Raw genomic sequence first — 24,743 nt, forward strand, 5'->3', positions numbered from 1 at the left:
ATGATTATGCAGAATATTTTATAACTAAAGGAAATTGAACTTCGGAGTCCTCAAAAGAAACCTGCCATGTTGGGATCACTTGTCATGAATGTGCACACTCTGACCATCCCCTGTGGCTTTGCTTGTCGAGGCTTCCCGAACCTTTGCTTAGTTCCAGGTCAGCCATGTTTATGTGATGCTCACTGGGTTACACTTCAGTGTTTCATGGACACATTAGAAACACAGTCAAATTGGAAGTCCTTCCTTTTATGCTTGCCCCATTTCTCCATTTCTGCATCTGTGAATCAAACAACTAGTTAACTCCATGTTTGACCTAATTTAAAAAACAACTAGGGGTTGGGGATTTAGCTCAGTGGTAGAGTGCTCAGCTCTAAAGTTCCTCAGCTCCATTAAAAAAAACAAAAACAAAAACCAAACAACTAAGCTGTTCTTCTTGGCCCGATATTTCATCAGTTAGACCATGGCATCACTCTCGGCTCGCCACAAACCCTGGTCATTTCATTTTCCTCCTGAATGACTGCCAGTGTCTCCCGGTTCCTGTCTGGTCTCTTCCCTCCTGCCCCCTTTAGCCCATCTTCAGCAGCAGTACTTTTTTCTTGTTTGTAGAATTGCTTTGATGCTTTGCTCAGGTCCCCATAGTCTTACATCTTCAGCTTACCCTTTTTAAATTATGTTTATGATATGAAAACCATCTCTAATTCTTGATGTCATATGCCATAACAACACAGACTTGTCTCATTAGCTGTGAGAGGATTAAATCTGAGGGTGTAAGTGTGCCCGGCCCGACTTGTGCTCTTCTCTTTTCTCTCCCTTGTTTGTGCTGTCTGTCCTGTTGAGGACATGTTCTCTAGTATTCCATGGCATCTCATCTCTCTAGGCATTTTTTGGACAGCATCTTCATGTGACTACTTTTCTCTGGGACCTTCAGCTGCTTCATGCTCACCCCCAGCCCATTCTTCTGCTCAGTCAGTTCCTCCCCATTTGAGGATTTCAGCATCATGTAGGAGACACATCTGGAGTCCTCTCGCTGTCCCAGGAAGCGTGGTCTCAGTGCTTTTTTCCTTGTCAGTGTCTCCTGTTTCCCTGTCCTTGACCTTGTAGTATTGGACCACAGCTGTTTGTTTAATTGCATGCCCCCCACAGTCTTTATATCAGCAGCAGCAGCAGGGAATGTATTTTACTTGCAAATTAACATATAAACCATTAAGTGAACAATACATAAGTGTCTGTTGAATGACCAAGTGAATAAGCTAAAAATATCCAGGGAGACTGTTGCTTTTCACAGCACCTTTGCTTTGGGGGTCCCCACCCCCCATTCCCAGTTTTAGGTGAACGGTGAGCTGAAAAGTCTTTTCACACCTTGTTATGCATGTGGATGTACCTTAGGATCGATATTCATTGTTGTCTATTTCAGGCTGGTTTATTTGTTGACAAAGGTGTCAAAACAACCAACTCCAGTGCCTCCGACCCAAGGGAATACCTCTGCTTGGATAACAGTGCAAGGTAGGGCTGCCTTTTCACTTACAGCCAGACTTATCCTCTCAGGGCAGAACTTTCAAGTACATGGTGGTCTTTCTGATGGCAGCATACGTAGATGAAGTTTTGAAAGCTCATATAAGAGTTTTGGGAAATGTCTCTGTTGTCCCAGTCCTGAGCGCAGGTACTTTTTAGCGTAACAAAATGCCAAGGAAGTTGATGCCTTTCTCCTTTTTCAAAATGGAAATTGGTGTGAGAGGGAGTTACAGGAAGAAATGGAAACAGAAGAGAGGTAACAAAGGTTTCCAATTTGGAAACAAGTATGAGTCACTGAAAAGCAAGTTAGTCCTCCAAACCTAAGTATATCTGAATTCATGATTAGTGGTCAGATGGAACATTGCATTGGATTTATTTCAAGGGAATGATCCCAGATGTGCTGATCAAGCTGCCTCTGGTTTTGCTGGTAGCCTCAGGTTCACTTCCTGGCAGGTTGTGTTACTTCTCCATGTAACCACATAATGTGTTTGGGATGTGGGTCAGTGTTGCAGCAGGCTCTCTCGTGTGCTGTGTGCCAGCCAAAGTAAACAAAACGTCTCAGGTGGAAATAAAGTGCTCTGGATAATGTGGGAGCCTGAAGCCATATTCAGTAGAAACCATGAACGTACTTTTTTTTTTATACATACTTCAAGTTTATTGACCAGATTATGAAGTTGAATGGGTGATAGCTTGCAAAGGCTTTTGCTAGACACTTGAAAGAATAATGACTGGCTCAGTTGTTAAGAGAAGAAAGCAGGAACCACACTGGAGGCTGATGAATCTGACTTAATGTGCAAGGCAGGGTTCTTGCCATACATGACTAAGATGTGAGGTCAGGAGAAAATGAGAAAGTCCACTTGGTGAATCACCTATTAGGATTGCTCAAGGTCAAGTTAAGCATGAGACCTTCGAAAGCAGTAACCAGGGAACATTTAAGGAGGCCCAAGGTGATCACTATGTAAATAAAACACAAGGTTGGATGATATACCTTGTTAGATGATCAACCTGAAACAGGAAAAAAGGAGAAAAGCTTAAGAAAAGGGAGCAAATAGATGAGAATAAAATTATGAACTACACGTATTGGCTGTCTGTTGCACTGATAAAAAAACACTGTGGCCAGGTGGTGGTGGTACACGCCTTTAGTCCCAGCACTCGGGAGGCAGAGGCAGGTGGATCTCAGTGAGTTCGAGGCCAGCCTGGTCTACAGAGCAAGTTCCAGGACAGCCAGAGAAACCCTGTCTTGAAAAAACAAAAACAAAAATAAAAAACCACCACGACCAAAAGCAAGTTGGGGAGGAGAGGCTTTATTTCCACTTACAGGTGGTTACAGTCCATATTGAGGGAAGCTGTGGGAGGAACTTAAGGCAGGTGCATGAAGCAGAGACCTGGAGGAAAGCTGCTGTTTACTGCCTCTCTCAACTTGCTTTCTTATACAGCCTCTTACAGGCCCAGGGCCACCTGCCTAGGAATAGCGCCACCCACAGTGGGCTGGGACCTCTTTCATTTAGCAATCAGGAAAATACCCCACAGACAGCCCAGCAGGCCAGTCTGATCTAGGAAATTCCTCAATTGAGAGTACTTCTTCCAAGGTAACTCTACTTTATATCAAGCTGACAATAAAAACCAATCAGTATATTGGCAGAGCCAAAATAATAACAAAGTTGCTATGGAAAGTTTCCCCTGGTTTTGTTTGTGTGTGTGTGTGTGTGTGTGTGTGTGTGTATGAGACAGTTTCATGGAATTCTGTCTGTTCTAGAACTCACAGGGAATTGCCTGCCTCTGCATCCCAAGTGTTGAGATTATAGACAGGAGCCACCAAACCTGGCCACACTTGCTTTTAAAAAGTCTTCTATAATTGATAGTTTTAGTGAGGTATGCTTTGTCAAGTTGATGCTGCCAGAAACAGTGTTAAACAATTGGCTCCTTTTCCTGCTTTGAAAGAATTGATACAGGGCTGCAGGCAGAGGGCTCAGCTGGCTCAGTGCTTGCTTCACAAGTATGAGATGTCAGTTCAATCTCTAGCACCCCCATAAAAGCCAGGCGTGGTGGGAGGCAGAGGTAAGAGGAGCCCAGGGAATTGCTGGGCAGGCAGTCTAGAGGAGCCTGGGGAATTGCTGAACAGGCAGTCTAGTGGAATCATCAAGTACCAGTTCGACTGAGGGGCCCTGTCTCAAAAAATAATGTGAAGAGTAAATGAGGAAGCCAGCAGACAGGAACATCTGCCCTCCACATGTGTTTGTTCCCTCACTTGTGAGCATGTGTGCAGAGGTACATTATATACTTTGTATGTTTGTATGTACATGAACAGAGGAGTAGATATATTTAAGAAGCTGTTGACATGTAACTGCACTACCCATTATGGCTTCAGAAGGTCTTTCTAGATGGACATGTGCCTAACTATGAAAATGGTAGTCGTTCTTCTGCACTCCATGAGTTCTCCTGCCAGGTTTCAAATGCATACACGTTGGTAAGGACTCCCCTCCGTTAGGAAGTTGTTACTAGAAAAAACTAATTGTAGAAGAAGAATGACAAGATACTTGGCAGCTGTGTGTGTGTTTAGTTTTGTGTAAACTGGCGTGTAGACTGTGCCCACATGTGTTCAGACAACACAAATGAGTAATGAATCAGGCTGTGACTTGAACACCATGATCGTAAGATCCAGCAGACATATTCATTCTGTTCCAGAGAGGAAGCTGACTCAGTAATTATCAGATGAGTCTTTCTCAGGGTCTGCAAGATATGAAATGATGGATTTCAAAGATGGCGACTCTTAAGAGAACTTAATTTGAAATTGGAGAATTTCGTAAAGAACTTTTTAAAAGGGGTGGGGTGAGACATTATAACCAATTAGTGCATTATAACTAATTAGGACATTTAAATTGGGAGGGGGAGTGTTGTACCTAGTTATTTTTGTTATTGTGACCACATATTTTACAGGAAGCACCTTAAGAGGAGAAGGGTTTATGTTTGCTCACACTTTAAGAAGGGACATCATGGCATAGAAAGAAGGCGTAGTGGAAGGACTGTGAGGCAGCTGGTCACAGTGACTCCACAGTCATTGAGCAGGGAGGGAGGAATGCTGACCGTCAGGTGCTATTTCCTTTTCATTTCATCCAGGACCCCAGCCTAGGGAATGGATCCACTGGCATTTAGGGTGGGTCATCCTATTTCAGTTAACCCAGTCTAGAAAATTCGTCAGACATAGCTAGGGATGTATTTCTGTAATGATTGTAAATTCCGTCAAGTTGTCATCAGTAATAACAATCAAGGGACTCGCGAGATGGCTTAGTGCTCTTAACTGCTAAGCCATCACTCCAGCCCCTGGGTTTTCTAAATGCCAAAGGAAGATGCTGAAATCGGGACCACTGCTTTGGTGCAGTGATTGGACAGTGTGAGGAAGTCAGAAAAAATGAGAAGCTGTAGCAGAGGATCACATGTTGCTTTATGGTACCTGGGTGTCTTCATTTAGAACATTACGTAGTTCCCTTCCAGCTCGTCTAGTTGTTTAACTTTCTGTAACAACTTTAGGTAAAGCTTTTCAACAGTGAGTGCAATGCCAGAAAAGTTTGTATTGGACCAACATAAGGCCTTTTACCTCTTCGGTCTGAGCTAGTTAGGGCACCAGACTTGGGTATACTCTTCATCCCTGATGCCCCGTTCCAGTCTACTCCACCAGCATCTATCAGAAATACATAAGGGGCTTCGGTATGGTCTTACAATCCATTCATCAGATGTCATCCTGTGATATGTTGGGAGGGATGGGAAGTTGGGGGTGGGCTGAGGTGGGGATCTGATCACATGGCTTCCTGGTTTCCTGCATTCCCTAACCTCCCATTGCTTATCGAGTAAAGGGGCACACGTGTGCCTTTCTGTTTCCCTCTTTCCCACGTCATTTCTTCTTCCCCAGTGACTTGTTTGGTGTAGAGTACTGTGGTTGGTATGGAGTGTGGAGCTTACAGGCCTGGGACACCTGTACTGGGTTCTCTTCCCACAAAGATGCTTCTCTTGTTGCCATTTTCAGGCACCTACCACGGGCCCACAGTTATAGTAGCAGCATCATGCAAAAACTCCTTCCTGTGTGATTGAAATACTCAGTGCAATGAATTGATTTTTGAAATTCAATTAAATTTTTTTTTAATTCTTTTTCCCATCTTTGTAAAGTGTTAGGCATATGGAATTGTGTTATGTGACCAATTTTTGACTTTTTCAGTAAGGTCCTTATAAATGTTGTTGAGTGAAAGAAATGAGAAATGCAGTCTTTGCAATAAATTCAGTTGGTTTTTTAGGTTTAGCCATCTGCTAAATTTAGATTTGTCTCTCTAGTTAAAAACATCTAAACAGCATACAATTTAATAACATAATTCATATAGGTGTATGTTGCAATATATGGTTAGTTTTTGCAGTGAGCACATGTTAATAACACATAATTTAAAATTTTGTGAAGATAGAGTGGAGTGCCTGGTCTGCATATGGATTTCTGTGTGCATGTGTTTACAGAAGCCTTCTATACATTAATCTTTTAAGAATACATGAAAGCATTTTTTCTGGAAACTTACATGTAAATAAATATAATTGTTTTATGTATTTGAATATAAATAATTAAGTTGTATTTTAACTTTTTTTTTTTTTTTTTTTGATTTGTTTGTTTTGGCCCAGTTTGAATCCTGCCTCTTGACCTGTAGCATGCATATACATAGACAGTTTCTATTTCCTTTGCTCACTTCACTTTTTCACCCCACAGGTTCCGGCCTCATCAGGATGCGGACCCTGAAAAGCCACGTGTTGCTGCTGTCATTGACAGGCTAATTGCTTTTAAAAACAATGATAATGGCGCCTGGGTCAGAGGAGGCGACATTATTGTCCAGAACTCAGCGTGAGTATTATCTACAGAGATAACGTCTGTTGACATTGCTGGTTATTTTTCAGTTTTTTATTTTTATTTTTTGAAGACAGGGCCTTGGGTACCCCAGGCTGGCCTTGAACTCACTGTGTAACAGTGACCTGGAAGTCCTGATCGTTCTGTCTCCACTTTCCTTCCAAGTACCGTTAGAAGTGAATGCCACCACAGCCGGTTGGATTTTTTTTTTTTAACTGAGGAGAATGAAGGTACAGCTGTAGTTTCCGAAATCATTATATTATTATTATTAATGGACAGGATGAGCTCTGAGGATGAATACTATAATTCACAGACTGCATATGTCTTGAATCTTGTCATTCTGGAGCTTTTGTGGGAACTGAACTTGTCTGGTCACATGAGAAAGCTTCAGTGGGCCGACCAGAAACATGGAATTTAGCTTTAGATAGCCAAACACTATTCATGTTGAAGAGCTAAATAAAAATTTGAAACTACCTGGGGTTTTAAATTCTGATTTTATTGTATTTGTACTGTTGTTGTTTTGGGAATCTCTTTAAAATTTGTCTGATCTTCTTGCCATGCCTCTCAAAACCAAAGTTTCCTAAGCCCATCCTAAGACGCCTGCTGGTTTGTGTGTCTTACTGGAGGCAGAAAGTACCTCCTTTTTTTTTCTCTCCACTTGCATGATTTTAAGAGAGGCCTGGTGCATAGTGAGTTAAGTTTTAGTGTTCAACAGTCTAGAAGAAAAGGTTTCAATTTGCTTTCTCCCACTCACCCTTATTTTCTTGGCTTTTCCCACCATCTCTGGGTGTTTTCACTCCCAACCTTAACACTATTAAATCTGTAGGGATGGCTTAGGTCTCAGACTGAAAAAAATTTAAAGCAAATAGAAGAAGTATAATTCTTTCTGAAAAATAATGATTAAAAACAGACGGTTTAGCTAATACCTTTATATGGTATTTATTATGTTCCAGACACTATTCAAATACTTGAAATGATTTAATATATTTAATTCTCTCAAGAATCCTATGAGAAAGATCGTATTATTATTTCAAAAAAGATGAAAAAAGGGAGGGGAAGGGGTTGAGAAACAGGTCACAGTTGGCAAAGTCAGGATTTGAACCTGATACCCTTAAGGGCCTTGGAACTGATACTTTGGTGACTGGGAGGTTGAACTGTGTGGTTGGAGAGTGAGTGTCAGGACTCTGGGGTTTCCTGGTCACACACTGAGGGGATTACCTACCGCTTCCCTGTTTCCTGATGACTTAGATGTACTGTCATCTTTTTCTTCTTACAGATTTGCAGATAACGGAAAGGGATTGACCTTTGCCAGGTTTGTTATAACTTAAAACATTTGATCACTTTAAAGCTGGAGTATTTTTGTTTGTGTGTTTGGAAATGGGGGTGGGGAGGTTGCTTTATAATTTATTAGTTAAAAAGAAAAGAAAAGAAAAGAAAAAGATCATTCTCTTCCTGGTACCACTAGAGGGCCAAAAAAAACCACTTTTTTTTTTTTTTAAAAGACTAACTGCATTTCTGACAAAGTTGAAGGTTAATTTCTCCGAAATTCCACAGAAGGGTAGGGTAGTTGTTAACTGTGCTTAGAAGAAAACTCTTGAACTTTAGACTAAAAGTCTTTAAAAAATAGAGGATGAAATGAAAGAGGAAAATAAACAGTGTGAAGATTAAAAATAATAACTTTCCTCTTAGAACCTGCTTTAACTTAGAAATGCGAACTAAATATTGTGTGTGTGTGTGTGTGTGTGTGTGTGTGTGTGTGTGTGTGTGTGTGTGTGTGTTTCCACAGTGCTAGGGATCACATTGATCCATTCTGGTGATACACTCTGCAGCTGCCCTGCAACTCCAGCCTTTTATGTAACTCATTTTTTCTGTAGATAATGAGTTTTCTACTGGCCACATTACACATGCTTGTCACTTAATTGCTGTGTTCTATGCAAACTCATTGTTCCTTGAGGCTGATCAGCTGTTGCTAATAAATTAAACTTCATGTGTTTATATATAATTTTCAAGTAACTCACAAATTGATAAAAGGAACTTTTATAGTATAAAGACAATTTCTAAGGATTTCACAACATACATTCAAAAAAGGTATTAGGTTAAGTTTTTACTTTTTAGCTTTTTAAATGATAGCTTCCCTTCTTTGGGGGGCAGTTTAAACTTGCCCAAGAATGTCTCTAAGCACTGTCCTCATTTCACCAGTGATGGGAGCTTCCCAAGTGATGAAGGTTCGAGCCAGGAGGTGTCGGAATCTCTCTTTGTCGGGGAGAGTAGGAATTACGGATTTCAAGGTGGCCAAAACAAGTACATGGGTACAGGGGGAATAGATCAGAAGCCTCGGACGCTACCCAGGAACAGGTGAGTTGGACTTTGGCAGTGGAGAATTAAACAGTGGAGACAGAGCCTTTTCCTGTAATAAGCCTCGATAGATTGCCTTACTCTGGTTCTTTTCCTGTCTTATTAACAGCACTCACTATTACCATTATTACTAGTCTTTATTATCCTCATGGGATTTTGGAGCATTAATAATTATGCATGTCATAGGTTTTATTATCAGTCTTATGAAGGAGCCGCTCTTGTTTCTTATTCCTTACATAAGACCTTATATAAGTGGATTTTTTTTTTTTCCTCTTGATGTTTTTCTTTCTTGAGACCAAGAAGTTGCCAAACCATAAACTATGACATTAGGTCAGTTTCCTTGCAATTCATGTTGCTGGTTTTTCAGAAATAGCCACTGGAAAAGGGAAATTACCTCTGAAAAGAGCCCTAGAAAATGAAAGTCGGTAGATGCCAAAGCCGACTCAGAACCCAGCTGAGGCCATGTAATTACATGTGGTTGAGATGGTGAGGGGGTGGGGGCAGAATGGGGCAGATTTTCTGTCATCATAATGAGTCCTGTTTCTTTGTGTGTGAACCTTTCTTAAAATTGAAAATGGATTCTTCTCCTGTACGATACACCCCAACCACAGGTTCCCTTCCCACCACTTCTAGCTTCCCTCCAACCCCATGTGTCTGCCCGCCCCCACTCTCACCCCCTACCACATTTTCTCTTCTGAAAAGAGCAGGTCTGCCAGGGACAGTAGCCAGACAGGACCAAACAAGATACAATAAGACAGGGCAACAGCCCTAATGTCCAGGCCAGACAAGGGAATCAACAGGAGGAAAAGAGTCCCAAGAGCAGGCAAACGAGTCAGAGACATGCCAGCTCCCACTGTTAGGAGTCTCACGAGAACTCCAGGCTAACAGCCATGACACACGTGCAAAGGACCTGGTGCAGACCCATGCAGGCCCCATACTTGCCCTTCAGTCTCTGTGAGCCTGTGTGAGCCCTTCTTAGTTGATTCAGTGCACCATGTTCTCCTGGTGTCCTTCATCCTCTCTGACTCCTACCGTCCTTCCTCCCTCGCTTCTGTGAGGTTCCCATTCTCTGAGGGGAGGGACCCGATGGAGACCTCCAATTTAGACTCTTCTCTTTCTGGCTGTAGGTCTCTGTATCTGCTCCCATCTGCACTGGAGGAACAGTCTCTGATGACAACTAGGCAAGGCACTGATATATAGCAGAATATCATTAGGAATCATTTCATTGTTTTTTTTTTTTTTTTTTTTTTTTCTTTTTTGCCAATGGTGTTTGGTTCTACCCTAGGTCTCTGGGCTATTCAGTCTCTGGTTTCTGGCCATCTAGGTCATGTAGATCATGAGCTCTCTCTCTCTCTCGTTGAGTAGGCCTCAAGTTAAACCCAATATTGGTTGGCCACTCCCTCATGTTCTGCTCCACCATTGCCTCAGCACATCTTGTAGTCAGGACAGATTGTAAGCTGAGTTGGTTTAAATATTAAGGCAACTTCACATAGTTAAAAGGGAGGTTTATTTTGTGGGGTAACTTACAAGTGAAGGAATAGGTTACAGGGTCTGGGAAAGGTGTAGCACAGTACAGCGGTGTTCTCTGGAGAACTCTGCTTGGTCTACCTCCAGCGTCCAGGATCCAGGAACCAAGAGAGCTCACCCATCCAGATCTTAGGTCTTCAGGGTCCTCTCTTGGTTCCACCTTGTAGGCGTGACAGTTACCAAGGCCTCAAAGGGTGTGGTACTTCCAAGTCAAAACTGGAATAGCTACCCACTATAAGTTGGTGTTTAGGTTTCTCTTAATGTAGCCTACAGAATCCCTTCTTGTGCCAAAGAGACTAGAATGTATGTGTGAAGGCTCCAAGTTCACACTAGACCTCTCTACGTTCAGTGAGCTGTGTAGAAGTCATCCTTGCAATGGGGCCTCTCTGTCAGTTTTCAGAGGGCCACCTTCTGTCCTAGCATCAGCCTGGGTTGTTTAGAGATCTCCACAGGACTTCCTTGGCTAACAACTTAATGGAATATAATCCAGTCCTACCACTGGAAGCCTTCCCCAGCTATAAAAGATGGCCAGTTCAGACTCTGTATCCTTCATTACTAGGAGTCCTCACTGGATTCATCCTCATAGATTCCAGGACAATCAGAGTTCGTAAAACAGCAATTAGCACTGGCATATCCTGCAAAGCTAGTTAATCTAGCACCTGGGTCTGAGGCAGAGGAGTGGGACAGAGAGATTGTCTATGTGAAGTAGTGCTTGTGTTTCCTGAGGGTTGAATGGAGGTGAGCGATTTAGAACAGGCCTTGGCAAACATTTGATAAATGTTAGCTACTCAAGATTCTTGAAGTATGACTGGGGATACAGTCAGGTACAGAGAGCATTTTCCCCAAATATATGAATCCTTGGGTTCGGCCTTGAGCACCACAACATACAAAACGGAGTTCTTTTTCTAGTAGTATTCATGATCCAACAGGATTGGTAGAGTCATACATGCTCACTGTTTCACAAGGACAAGAGCCCAGTCAGGATCTAGCACAGGACACCAGGAAAACGGACAGTCTGTCCCACTCCCCTGCCTCATCATGACTCACACCCAGAGAGAGCATTCCCACAGTGGCTGATTCTCGATGGACCATGGCATCAGCTTGGAACTGGGATCTTGAGAACATCACTGAGATTTCCCACAAATATAATGAAGATACCTCCAAAGTGAGCCTCAGACTCAGGTGCTGGGTTAGCCAGAGTCTATACATGAAGTATATATAGTTTTAATCAGACAGTTGGGGTTCCTTTGAATTTAAACAGGAGGCATTTGCTGTCCACACAGATTTGTCTTTTAGAACAACAAAAACACAGAATTACCAAATGAAACATTCTCCTTCTCCTTTCTTCCTCCTTCTCCTCAGTTTTTGCATGGTACCCAGGACCTTGGACATGCTAGGCAATCACTCTACAACTGCAACACTCTAAACTACATTCCCAGCCCTAAACAAGTAGATTCAGGGAAGTTCTTTAGAAAGACCTGTTGTACCCCAAACATTATGCCCCCCCCCACACACCTGGTCTATTGTATTCCCGAATCTTAATTGTCTCCATAGCACCAATTATGTTCAGTTATCTTTATTTTTATTTTATTTTTGTAATCTCTTCTAAGATATTATATTTTTCACTCTATTAGAACTTGTGTCTTGCTTACCACTATGTCTTGGAATTTTATTTGGTGCTTATGGGATACTTATTCATAAAACATAAATACTGTGAAGGAGATTGGCCCACATTTCTTAAACATACCTTGTATTTTAATAGGACATTCCCAATTCGAGGCTTTCAGATTTATGATGGGCCTATTCATCTCACAAAGAGCACTTTCAAAAAATATGTGCCAACTCCAGACAGGTACAGCAGTGCGGTTGGCTTCCTCATGAAGAATTCCTGGCAGACAACACCCAGGAATAACGTTTCCCTTGTGAAGTTTGGTCCACAGGTAAGTATGTTCTCATGGCTCCTTCACAGGGACTGTGGTGGGGGAGAGGAACAACACATACCCAGAGACAACGTCCAGACAAAGGACTTGCACTGAATCTGAAGTGACAGGAAGAAGTGGGTATATAGTTGCAACTCCTAACTCATGCACTCCATCCCATTGAGTTCAGGGTGGGAACAGAAGTCTGATATGACTTAGGCTATTTTTGACAGTAGATGATATCTTCAACAGGATAATGACTTAGATGGTATGGGGAGATTGTCTAGCTTCCTAGGAGTAAGATGGCATATGATTTTGGGACATTGAGTAGTAAGCTGGACAATAGACCCATCTCCACTGAGAGATTTGGGTCCTGACTAGTGGTTACTTTTCTGTGGCTTGAAGGAACCTTGGGGATAAAAAGCTAAGAGGCATATTGAAGTAATGTGGTAGAAACTGGGTTTGGACAGATACTGTAAAGAAGACTTAGAATTTGTGTTTATGTTGCAGTTGCCTTCAGAATGTTTTTCTTAGCAGTTTCTCCATTACCCACAATGTACAGTCTTCTTGGAAACTCAGGCCTGCTTTCATCCTGCTGATTCCATGATAGCAGCTCCCTGACCCACAGATGGCCGAAACTAGAACATAGCTTACCCACATAAAACGTGGACTTGCCTGGTTTAAAATAGGGCTTGAGATAGCTTTTTCGAAGCCATAGCGTTCTGGGCTACTGTCCCTCTTTCTCTTGTGGCAGTTTTGGGTTATACTGATTTTTTTACTGGGTGGGAGTAGTCAGTATGGATAAGTAACTAGATCATTTGGAGCAAAGTAAAATGATTATTGGTGTATTTATTTAATTCAGGTTTAATTTCCTTATAGGGGAATGCACAGAATCTCATATGTGGCGTTTATTTATTTATTTTTGTTTTTTGAGACAGGGTTTTACTAAGTAACAGTCCTTTCTGGAACTTGATTTGTAGACCAGGCTGACCTTGAACTCACAGATTTGCCTGTGTCTCCCTCCCAAGTGCTGGGATTAAAGGTGTGCACCACCATGCCCAGCTACATGTGGAGTTTATAACAGTTTACAAGTAAACACGGCTGGTTCCACTTTCTCTTCCCCCAGCTTTATCATTTAAAAATATATGATTTAAATATATATCATTTAAAAATATATGGGGGGAGGGGGATAAAAATGAAGTTGCAGTTTAACATTTCCCAGTTGAGCTTCAGGAGGCTTTAGAAATGTTTTCACTCAAGCATATCATTTTATAGAACTCAGATCAATTGGCTACCATGGTCGACGACCTCACTGACCTGTGACACGCCCCCCACCCACCCCCAATGCTCTGTGGCAGGAATCTCCTTCTGTGACGTCTTCGGTTTTCTCTGCTGTCAGGTCTCCCTGAACGTCTTCTTTGGAAAGCCTGGCCCCTGGTTTGAGGATTGTGAGCTGGATGGTGATAAGAACTCTATTTTCCATGACGTTGATGGCTCCGTGACAGGCTACAAGGATACCTACGTGGGACGGATGGACAACTACCTGATCCGCCATCCGAACTGTGTCAACGTTACCAAGTGGAATGCAGTGGTCTGCAGCGGGACCTATGCCCAGGTAGGCCCACAGGTGGCCCAGGCCTGCAGCTCTTGGCAGTACTACCCTCTGGGAGGAGATGGCAACTCCTTAGGGTGATTGGGGGTTTCCCAAGCACAGTTTTTATGGGGGAGGGGAAGAAAGCGAGTGATAATGGAAGGGAAAGGAAGAACATTTTACTGAAAGCTCCCCAAAAGCAGTTAAATCAGAGAAGTGAGTCAGGAGGGGAGGGGAGGTCAATGCAGTTCCTCAGATATAGTTGGGAAAGCTTGGACAAGAGAAGCCATGTTCTCCAATCTTCCTGGCTGTGTCTCCACTTCCTGTGGGCTGAGACTATAGGCAAGTACCATAGTAGGTAGTTAGGTCTGATGTTTCTTGACCCTTAGGTTTTTCTTACAACATTCCAAGTATGTCCTTTGCTTTCGGGGTTCTTCTCTCTGTGAAATCTGACTTTGAGACAGAATGTCAGTGAGTCACTGAGAAAGTTCCAAGGAAAGAAATGAGGTTTGGCAATAAAAAGATAAGAAGGAATCCAGGAAAATCTTAATGGTATTCTAATAGTCTGTGGAGACATGAGAGGGGTAGCACAGACAAATGGGAAATACTTCTTGGAAACCATTAAGCTAGGGTGTATTTTAACGGACGAGAGGCTTATTTGCAAAGTATGCATTAACTTTGCACAGACTCTGAAGTCAGGCTGACTGGAATTGAACCCTGGATTTTGTTATTTGCTGAAAGGAGAGGAGGGTATGTTAAAAGGTAGTCTGTGCCCATGCAGAATTCCTTTGAACCTTTTCATGAGAATACCTTGTCATGAGGAGAGTGACAGGACATTTAGCATGTGGTCTGGCTGGCGGAAGAGCCAGCTGCCATTTGAAGAGCGGGTTCTAAGTCACAAAGCTGGTTTTAACTGTGAGATTTGGGATGATGGAAGATCTTACAGAGCTGAGGCATCAATTACCCTGAAATTTGGAGGAAGAGGACAGAATCCTTAGCCCCATGTTTAGGGCAGTAAAAATGTGGAATTTAGTAATAGATTGCTAGGCTAGGCATGGTGGTTCATGGCTGTGATTCCACCATTCAGGGGGCTAATGAAGATAGATTTCTATTTCATGGTTAGCTTGAGCTACATAGTACAAATGTGTTTCAAAAAAAATAAAATTAAATAAAACAGAGGAGATAAAAGAATAAGAAAGGAGCTGGTTTGAGCAGGAAGAAGGAAACTGGAGGAGGATCAAGAGACAAGAGACGCTCTAATCTCACTAGACTGAAGGCTGTTACCAGATGCCTGTCTTTGTTGTGTGTGTGGTTTTTTTTTTTGTTTTGTTTTGTTTTTTTATTTCCCTGCCACTGACTTTGGCTTAGCAGCCTGCTAAGCACAAGTGAATGCATTTGTGGGTTCTTGCTCAGTGCTTCCCCCAGCACCCCAAGTCTGATGTGGTTTTCATCCTGTTAGCCTTCTGTAGTTGGCTTAGAATGCCTTCGAGCAGAATTCTTCATTACTCTTCTGACTTTGAAATGACTGTAAAATAATGTTACTCTTAAAAAAAAAAAAAGTCTAGATTGTTCTCTGTAGAGCAGCAAAGGGTGTCAGGGATGAAGACTGGACAGCATTTCCTGTAACTCCTTTGTTGTGGGAATTTTTCATTCCTTTCAACAGATGGGGGACAAAAAGGTGACAGAGTACCAAGTCCTTTAGAGGAGTGGATAGAGAGTTAGTTACAGCATAATAAAAAAGAAAAGATGTGATCCCCATCTTTCATTTTGTTCTTCTTCAGACTTGCCCGGATCCACATTAAATGGCCCCATCACTATTTAGACTCCATGGATCCTCTAAAATTAAAACCAAAGAAAAATGAGGAGCAGCCTTTACTCTTTTTGTAGCTGCAGTTCTTATTTAATTATTTTTTTGCTAACCATGCGTACTTGTGTGTGTGTGTGTGTGTGTGTGTGTATGTGCGCGTGCGCGCACACATGCATGCATGTACATGTCAGACTGACTGAAAATAGTGAATGCTCACTAATGAAGATGTTGAGTCTGTAAAGTATGTAGTAGATATTATATACTCATAGTTTTCCTAAGTTCTAGTTTTTAACTAAATACTATATATTCTTATCAGCCATTTGGCCCTTTGCATTTGTAATGCTATTTCAGATATGAACCTAATCATTCCACCCTTAGGAAGCAGGGTAGTCATTTTATTTCTATTTGTAGCTGAAGGAAGGCTTGAGTCATAATGCTTCCCAGGAGATTCTAAGACTGGGAGAACCACAGGTCAGGAATTCTTTCCTGAAGATTTGAAATTTGGGCAGAAGCCCAAATCTGTGGCTGTTTGCCTTCACTTAGAAGTAATATAGTGTGCATTTTTGACATGGGATGTCAAGACACAATTGTTGCTTGTTTGATTGTTTTTCTTTTTGTTCTTTAGAGACAGGGTTTCTCTGTAGTCCTGGCTATCCTGAAACTCGTTCTATATACTGGCTTCGAACTCAGAGATCTTCCTGCCTCTGCCTCCCGAGTGCCAGGATTAAGAACATGTGCCCCCACTCCTGGCTTTTCAGAATTGCTATTCTTTATTTGCTTGCAAATATTTTGAGGTGGAATTTCCATCTGCTCCTGATTGGCCTGAAGGATGAAGCACTCAGGAAGAACAGAGCTGATGTTGGTTATGCACACTACCTCAGATTGTCCTGTGGCAGAAGGCAGAAGGTGTATCTGTCTGTCTGTTTCTCTCTCATGTATATGCTAAATATGAATATACTTATGCTAAAACATCATGTATGCCATGTCTATACTAAATATATATTTAAAGGCTGGGGAATAACACAGTAAAGTAGTACTTGCTTGTGATCCCAATGCTGTGAAGACAGAAGCAGATGGATCCCAGGGACTTGCTGACCAATAGCCTAACCCTAACTGATGAGGTCCATGCCAGTAAGAGGTCCTGTCCAAGAGAACAAGGTGGACAGTGGCTGAGTGGGAATGACCCCTGGGGCATCCTTTGGCCTTCACAATGTCATGCACACATGTGCCCACACACTTGCACACATGCAAGAATATCCAGCTGTGTGCACACTCACACACACACACACACACACACACACTCACACTCTCTCTCTCTCTCTCTCTCTCTCTCTCACACACACACACACACACACACACACACACATATGTAAAGATAATCACTAGTCGTCGTATGTTTCCTGCTTCTGTTTTGAATCTTTGAGTGGTGTCAGCACAGGGTTATGGTTCTCAGCAGGAATGAGTGTTGAGAAGATACTCTGACTCCACATTCATTAAGTGGAGGAGTCGGTATGAGCAAAGTCATAGGAGTCTAGTGCATTGTGGTAAATTGTCAGGAGTCTGCATATGATTTTATTCTCCTGGAGAATGTGTTGCTGGATATTGATTTATTTTAGAAAATTGCTCTGAGGCGTGTCTTGCAGAGGATGCCTTGGCAGAAGGCTTCAGTTTGGCCTGGAACGTGGCTCAAATGCTACTGGAAAAAAAAATCAGGACCTTCCAGTTTATCTAAGCTTACCATGTTTTTCCAGATGCTGTAGAGAGCTTTTTCGCTTTTATTTTTGAATGGTGAAAAATGACTTCTTGGGCAAGTGGAGGACTTCAGCAAGAGCTTTCCGATAGGAATTTTCCACCCCATGGATCAGGGGGGGAGTCTTGGATTTGCCTGGAGGCATATCGTTTTCCCACATTTGCTGATTTGTTTTGGATTGGTGTTCTTCAGATGGAGTGGTTTCTGTGACAAGCTGTGTAAGCCACAGACATTCTCCATCCTGATGAATCAGCTGGGCTGTGGTGGTGGAATTGATGATGGTCTTGGCTGGCAGCACGGGGGTCTGGTTTTAACCATATCTACCTTAAGTGGGCTGGATCGCAAACATGGCTTAGGCCACTTGGCCACTGCTTATTTGGTCTGGCACTTACCACAGAATCTCTTTTCAAAGTACAGACCCTTGATGTGTAGTGGGTAAGTTCTTGGAGCTGTTTCATCTTTTATTCACTTCCCTTCAATTCTTAACTTTCTCTTAAAGGTGTATGTTCAGACATGGAACACTCCGAATCTTAGCATGATCATCACACGAGATGAATACCCATCCCACCCAATGGTGCTTCGGGGTATCAACCAGAGGGCCATTTCCCCACAATACCAGCCTGTCGTCATGCTGGAGAAGGGCTACACCATCCACTGGAACGGTCCAGCGCCACGTACCACTTTCTTGTACCTCGTGAACTTCAACAAGTAATGTTTCTATTTCTGTCTTTGCCAACAGTTGAGCAGACAGTCACAGCAGAGAAAAGAATGATATAACATGAAGTGGTGCATGCACTTTACTCTTGTGGAGAAGCAGTCTACGCTGAAGTATGGTTGTGCAAATTGATTATACAGATCAGTTTGGTTTTTTGAAATCATTTCTTTTTCTCTGTTATCAGGTGTTGTGTACAGAAAAACTACCCCACAGTGGGGTCTGTTTTGCTTTGTTTTTGTCATCTGAGGTAGTCGGGATTAAATCCAGGACCTCAAGTACATTAGCAAGAGCTGTACTCAAAGCCGTATCGTCTACTCAAAGGATTGGTTTTAATACCATCTGCTGAGTCTTGCAGTTTCCTAAAGCTGGCCCCAGTTTTGTGTGGTTTCTGAGTAAGCACGTGGAAAATTAAATTAAGAGGCTGGCTTGCTTTCTTCTCTCTTTCATTCTCCACCACCGCGCCCTTCCCCCTCCCCCACCCAAGTGGGGACGAAGAATGACACACCCTTGCTATGTCCACACTGGCCTTGAAATTGTGACAATCCTCCTGCCTCAGCTTTCTAAGTGCTAGGATTATGGGGTGAATCACAGTAGCTGACAAAATGGAAAGAATTTCGAGCCCGAGCGTAGACTGGACAAAAGGAAGTGCCATGATTAGTTGGTAATGGCTTCCAGGACAAGAGGAAGGAATGCTGGGGAATGAGTAACAGGCATTTCCCACTCCTGCCTTGATGTAGCCTCTGTCCTGTCTTGTGTCACTTAAGTGCAATAATAACGACCTCTGAGTCCCCGCAATGCCATGATGTTGCAGCAAGAAAAGAAATGAAAGCACTTTCCTTCCAGGAGGTTTACCAAGCCCAGATGGGGATTCTCCATTTCTCTTTCTCCACGCCTCCTCTCTGTAATCTGCCCATGGTATGAGTCTGAATCTGCCTGCCTGAATGCCCTTTGTCTGTCCCTGTCCCTTCACTCTGTTTATTGAACAGCACAGAAAGCCTCACCTGGGGAAGGAATCAGGGGCACTTTAGAGAAATCTTCGTTTCACAAGGAATGAGGCTTTACTGACTCACTGAGCCCAACTGTCCCAGATAACAAATAGTACTGTAAACATCACTGCAGACAATCTTCCCAGCCTGTATCCATGTAGCTTCCAGCGTCTATGGTGGATATTTGTTTTCTAAGGTTGCTTTCAACCTATTTGCTGTTTTCAGCATTTATTACCACGCCATACCCTGGGTCAGGAACACAGAAAAGTACTTAACTTGAAATTACAACTTAGTTTGTAAAAGTTGATTACATAGGAAATCCAAGGCCAGTAAGGTTGATTGGTACACTGTTCTCTTAAAGGCAGGCTAATCAGATAGGCTGAGTCTTAAGTTAAAAGTGGCCTCAAGGAGTATTCTTAACTTGGCTGTGAGGTCCAGCAAAAGTTCCAGTCACACTAAGGATCATGTCTATGAGTTGGGATTCTCCATCCAGAGCCAATGGCTCTGATAGGATGGGGTCTGCAGGCATCATCAAGAGTCACTGGAATGAGGTTTGATGACATGAATCTCTCAGAATACCTCCTCTGTAGTATTTATGCCTCTGGTTTTGAGAAGGCCTCTGTCAGCCAGCAGGGAACCATTCTTTTTGTGTCAAGAGGGTTATGATGTGATTGCTCAAGCCCACTCTGGGACTGAGAAAACAGCTATGTTCGCCATATCAATTATTCAGCACATTGGATTACATATAAAGGCCACTCATGAATTGGCTCAGCAGCTACAAAGCATAGTTATGGCACTAGGAGACTGCATGGGTGCCTCTTGTCTTGCCTGTTTGGGGAGCACCAGTGTATATGCTTAGATGCAGAAGCTGTAGATGGAAGCTTCCTAGTATCATTGTGAGTACTCCTGGCCAGGTGTTTGATATGCTTAACCAGAGATTCCTGTCCCCCAAATACATCAAGATGTATAAGGCAGATGAAATGTTAAGCCATGGGTTCAAGGACTGTATCTATGATATATTCAACAGTACCAGGTAGTTTTGTCAACTGCAATGCCTTCTGATGTCCTTGAGGTCACAAGAAGTTCACATTCAGATTCTTGTCAAGAAGGAAGAATTGACCCTGAGGGGTATCTGCCAATATACATCAGTGTGGACAAGAAGAGTGGAAGCTTGACACGCTGCCTTGTACGATACACTGACTGTCACCCAGGCAATAATCTTTATCAATACCACAAGGGAAGTGTGGACTGGCTCACTGAAAAGATGCATGCCCGCGATTTCACCCTTTCTGCCATGTATAAAGATATGGACCAAAAGGAATGCAATATGACCCTGAGGGAGTTCAGTCTGGTTCTAGAAGAGTATTAATTATCACTGATCTGCTGGCCAAAAGCTATCATTTATGACTGTCCCACCAACAGGGCAAACTACATCCACAGAATTGGTTGTGATGGTCAGTTTGACCATAAGGGTGTGGCTTTTAACATGGTGACAGAGAAGACAAGAAGACTCTTTAAGACATTGAGACTTTCTACAATACTTCCATTGAAAAGATTCCTTCCCTCCCCCCAGTGTTGTGGACTTCATTTGAGGTGCTGTCCTGCTACCCGGCCCTAACTAGGGTTCAATCCTGGAGGAGTGACTAACAGCTGGAATGGGAAAGGAAGGGATGTAAGAGAGATTTTCCTAACAACATCTCGCCACAGTGTCACATTTAATCCAAGGCCACAATTTCTCACTGATTTATTCATTTACGTATATCAGTTGGTATAAAGATGAATGAGCTCACATTAGAGAGGTGGGAAAAATATCAAGTAAATAGATGTCTGTTTCCTCCTCTTCCTTGTCATCTTCCAAGCCTTCTTTAGTGGATGCAGGATGGGGATACTAATTCTGCACTCTGCCTAGGGGAATAGAGCCAGGACACAGAGAAGTAGTGAGATTCTATAACTTGTCAGTCTTGTTTGGGAGCCCAGAGTTGAGAAAGGGCCTGCTCTGCTCAGAATGGTGGGCTTGGTGAATAGGAATGTAGGGGATATCAATGAAAGGATAGAAGTTTAAACGGAGAACAGTAGTCTCTGGGGAGCTGTTTTTTTTGTTTGTTTGTTTTTGTTTTTGTTTAGTTTTTTAAGGAAACCTTGCAAATATTAAACTCCATAGATGTTCCCAATCTTGTATAAAATGACATGATATTTGTACACAATCCACACGTACACATGTCCTGTATTTTCTGGTCATCTGTAGATTGCTTTCAATGTTAAAGCACTGTAAGAAGTTGTTGCACTATGTTGTTTAAGGAACAATGGCAAGGGAAAAGTTTGTATTTTCAGAACAATTAGAGTGGTTTCGTTTGGTTTGTTTTTGTACATATTTTCAATTTGCAGTTGGTTAGTTGGATCTGATGATGTGGAAGCCGCAGAGTAAAGTAATCTAGAATTGTGTTGTGGCCAACCTCTTGGGATTCCATGCAGTTGCTCAAACCTGTACCTGAAAATTGATTAGCTTGTTTATCCTATTAGTCCTGAAGCCTTGAGTTATTGGCTTTGCTTAGTAAGCAATTGAGATAAACAGAGTACTGGGAGTTTGGGTGTAAGTAGCTGACTTCCAAGGGTGAGTGGTCATGATGATGGGTGCCCTTGGTGTGAGATTGGTGGGTGCTGCAAATGAACCATCCTTTTCTTCTCTAACATTGCTCTTTACCTGTGTCCTTCTGATACCGCCAAGCCCCAGCACCCAATTCATTCCCTATGGTGATCCTTCTTCCCTTTCCATCCCATGGCTAGCAAACTCTCATTTCTGGCTCCTTAATGTCATTCACATATTTCCAGTCCAGCCTCCATAGTTTATGGCTGAATTGAGGCCCCATCATCTGTGCCCAGATCTTGCAGCAGCCCCCACTCAGTCTCACTTTCAGTTGTTAGTTCACATTGGGTTCCTGCTAAGAGTTCTTCAGGCCCAGCCTCATATTGCCAGTGAGCTGCAAGAAGCCACTGGGAAAAGAGCTGTAGGGAGGATGGGGAGGGATGCCAAGAGAGTCAGTGTTCTGAAAAGTCACATGGAGTGGGGTCATAGGTTCCAGGTGAGGCATTCCAGTGAGATGATGGACAGGTTCTGTAAAGCACAAAGCTAACTTTTCATTCGATTCTGCACAAGTAAAACTCTTAGAGGGAAAGAAGAGTGAGCCTAGAAGTTTCAAAAATCCACATAATAAAGTCATTTTTTCCTTGCCTAATTAGCTTAAAGTTCATAAAAATTACATGATGGGCAGAGGCAAGAGGAAGAGATGAATAATTTTTCTGAATTTAGTGTAATTACAGAGAGGTCATAGCACTATTTCTGAAAATAACACTTTAAAACTTTAAATACTACACTTATTAAACATAATAAGGAAAATACAGACAAACCAAAAAGAAAATTGAGGTAATCCTTAATCCTAACTAAAGCAAGGCAGATCAACATTATGGTCCCCTTGCCCTTCACCCTCAGGTTTTTCTGAACTATGGATGGACTGTAGCTCTTTAAATAATTATGAATATTGAGGATTTCTACCCCCTCTGCTGTTATTAACTATGCCTCATAGGAACAGTGTTAAATTCTCGCTATCTAATAAGGCTCTTTAGAACGATATAGAAAGGATATAGCAAGGGCAGTGGCGGTGGAGCCTTGTGAATGTAATTAATGAACTGAACTGTACGGTTGCAAATATTTAAAATGGTAAATTTTAGGGCATATTTATCTTGTCACAATAAAAAATGTCACAAAAGAAAATACCAAAAAGAAAATATTTTAATTTTTTTAAAGAAATAATTTTACATCTAAGAATGTTCAGGAAGACCATTATAGTAGTTTGGTGGTATGGACAAATGACATGTACCTTCATTTCTCTCAACTGTGCCACTAGAAAAATCACTTAACTGCTGTTTTAAAAGATAGAGCCAGGTGGTGGTGGCACACGCCTTTAGTCCCAGCACTCGGGAGGCAGAGGCAGGTGGATCTCTGTGAGTTCGAGGCCAGCCTGGTCTACAGAGTGAGTTCCAGGAAAGGTGCAAAGCTACACAGAGAAACCCTGTCTCAAGAAACAAACAAACAAACATACATACATACATACATACATACACACACACACACACACACACACACACACACACACACACATATATATATGTATATATATATATATATATATTTGTGGCCAGACACTCTCTCAAATGATTTTATTAGCTGACAAATCCATTGTCAGGATATTGGTGGTTTCATGTGTGCCCATACCCAACTTGAACATCTGTTTGAAGAATATGTTTTCTAACTTTAATTCACGAATAAATTACAACTTCTCTTGAAACTAGGGGTTGTTTTTTTATATTTTTTTGGTAGATTTCTGTTGTATGTATATTGATCCAAGATATTTGGGAACTAAATGAATGTATCAGGCTCAGGACTCAAAAGGCAGAGAGAAATCACGCTTAAAAGTTCCATGTGCTGCAGCAGTCAAAAAGAGATTAGCTTAAGTGTGAATTTTTTGTTTTTCTGTCTTTCCTTTAAGGGATGACTGGATCCGAGTTGGCCTCTGTTACCCATCCAACACAAGCTTTCAGGTTACATTTGGCTTTCTGCAGCGGCAGAATGGTTCTTTATCCAGAATTGAAGACTATGAGCCTGCGCAGTCGATGGAAGAGCTACAGAGGAAGCCATCCGAGAGGAAATTTTATTTTGACTCTGGCACGGGGTAATTCACAAAGCAGTGGCTGAGAACTAATGATTTTTTTCTTTAAGGATGAAATTGCTGCTTCTCTTAGCATAACTAAGAACGGACGGGATGTAACGGCTCTTCAGCAGAGCAGCTGGCGTGGGCACTTGTGCATGTCACCATTAGGTTTTAGGAGTACAGCTCAGATGACTCATTATAGTTGGCCATAGGACTCAAGATATTTGCTGTTTATTTATCAAGGCAATTTAGGGGAAGAGATTATCATTGTCAAGAGCCATCAGTAGGCCCAATTGAAAAGAAAAGTAATTTGTTCTTCCGTAACAATTCTGTAATAGTTATTTGTATAAGATACTGTTTATATTTCACTGAAAACCCATTTCCCCCTTCTAACTTAAGGTTATTTCTCAAGCTGACCATGAGTTTTTAAACATCACTGTGTAACCATGGTATATTTGCTTCCGACTTTCTCTAGGCTGCATCTTTCCACTTTTTAATTCTTAGCCTGCTCTCCTGGGTTCCTGGTGGCTTTGTCTGCTTTTGTCCTGTTACAGTCTCTCAGCCTGTGGGTTATGGTAGGCTTGATCTCCTCTTCTCTCCAGCAAGTAGCATGCTCCTTCCAACTCTATCCTTAAGCTGACCGTCTACTGGCTAGGTATAAAGATACCAGTGGAGACAGGCTTCATCACTGCAGGAAATTCAGTCACTGAAGCAAGTTATTAGAGAACGAAAAGCTTAAATGCTGTAAGTCTGACAGCAGTGTAGTTAATGTGACTTAGGGTTAACTAACAGGTTAGCAGAGAGCACAGTGACATCCTGCAAGGGTTTCACGATAGCTAGTTCTTGAGCAATTAGGGGGAGATAAAAACAGCTGGGTGAGGATGCTCTGATGGAAGAAAGAGCACACAGATGCATGGAGGCATGGACTAACATTGGCATGGCATGTTTGGGAAGGACAAGAAGTTCAGTGGGAAGAAGTGGGAGCAGAGTTGCTTGGGG

General features: G+C 42.2%; 1 protein-coding gene and 1 pseudogene across 2 annotated transcripts in view; both read left to right on the forward strand.

The window, feature by feature from the left end:
* Cemip2 (cell migration inducing hyaluronidase 2) overlaps positions 1-24,743 on the forward strand; it is an 82,742-nt gene that overhangs the window by 41,580 nt on the left and 16,419 nt on the right. The window contains exons 12-20 of one of the 2 annotated variants that reach the window (XM_036207526.1): positions 1,415-1,503; positions 6,254-6,385; positions 7,665-7,700; positions 8,588-8,743; positions 12,033-12,210; positions 13,589-13,804; positions 17,837-18,045; positions 23,583-23,765; positions 24,220-24,486. In XM_036207526.1, coding sequence (XP_036063419.1) covers positions 1,415-1,503; positions 6,254-6,385; positions 7,665-7,700; positions 8,588-8,743; positions 12,033-12,210; positions 13,589-13,804; positions 17,837-18,045; positions 23,583-23,765; positions 24,220-24,241 — 1,221 coding nt within the window. In that variant the 3' untranslated portion in view covers positions 24,242-24,486. Of the gene's footprint in view, positions 1-1,414; positions 1,504-6,253; positions 6,386-7,664; positions 7,701-8,587; positions 8,744-12,032; positions 12,211-13,588; positions 13,805-17,836; positions 18,046-23,582; positions 23,766-24,219; positions 24,487-24,743 lie in introns of those variants that run through there. The other variant, XM_036207518.1, reaches the window with a different exon arrangement.
* On the forward strand, positions 19,503-20,685 carry LOC118587420 (annotated as a pseudogene).

This window comes from Onychomys torridus, chromosome 1 (assembly GCF_903995425.1).
Source record: "Onychomys torridus chromosome 1, mOncTor1.1, whole genome shotgun sequence".
In the NCBI taxonomy this organism is placed as follows: Eukaryota; Metazoa; Chordata; class Mammalia; order Rodentia; family Cricetidae; genus Onychomys; species Onychomys torridus.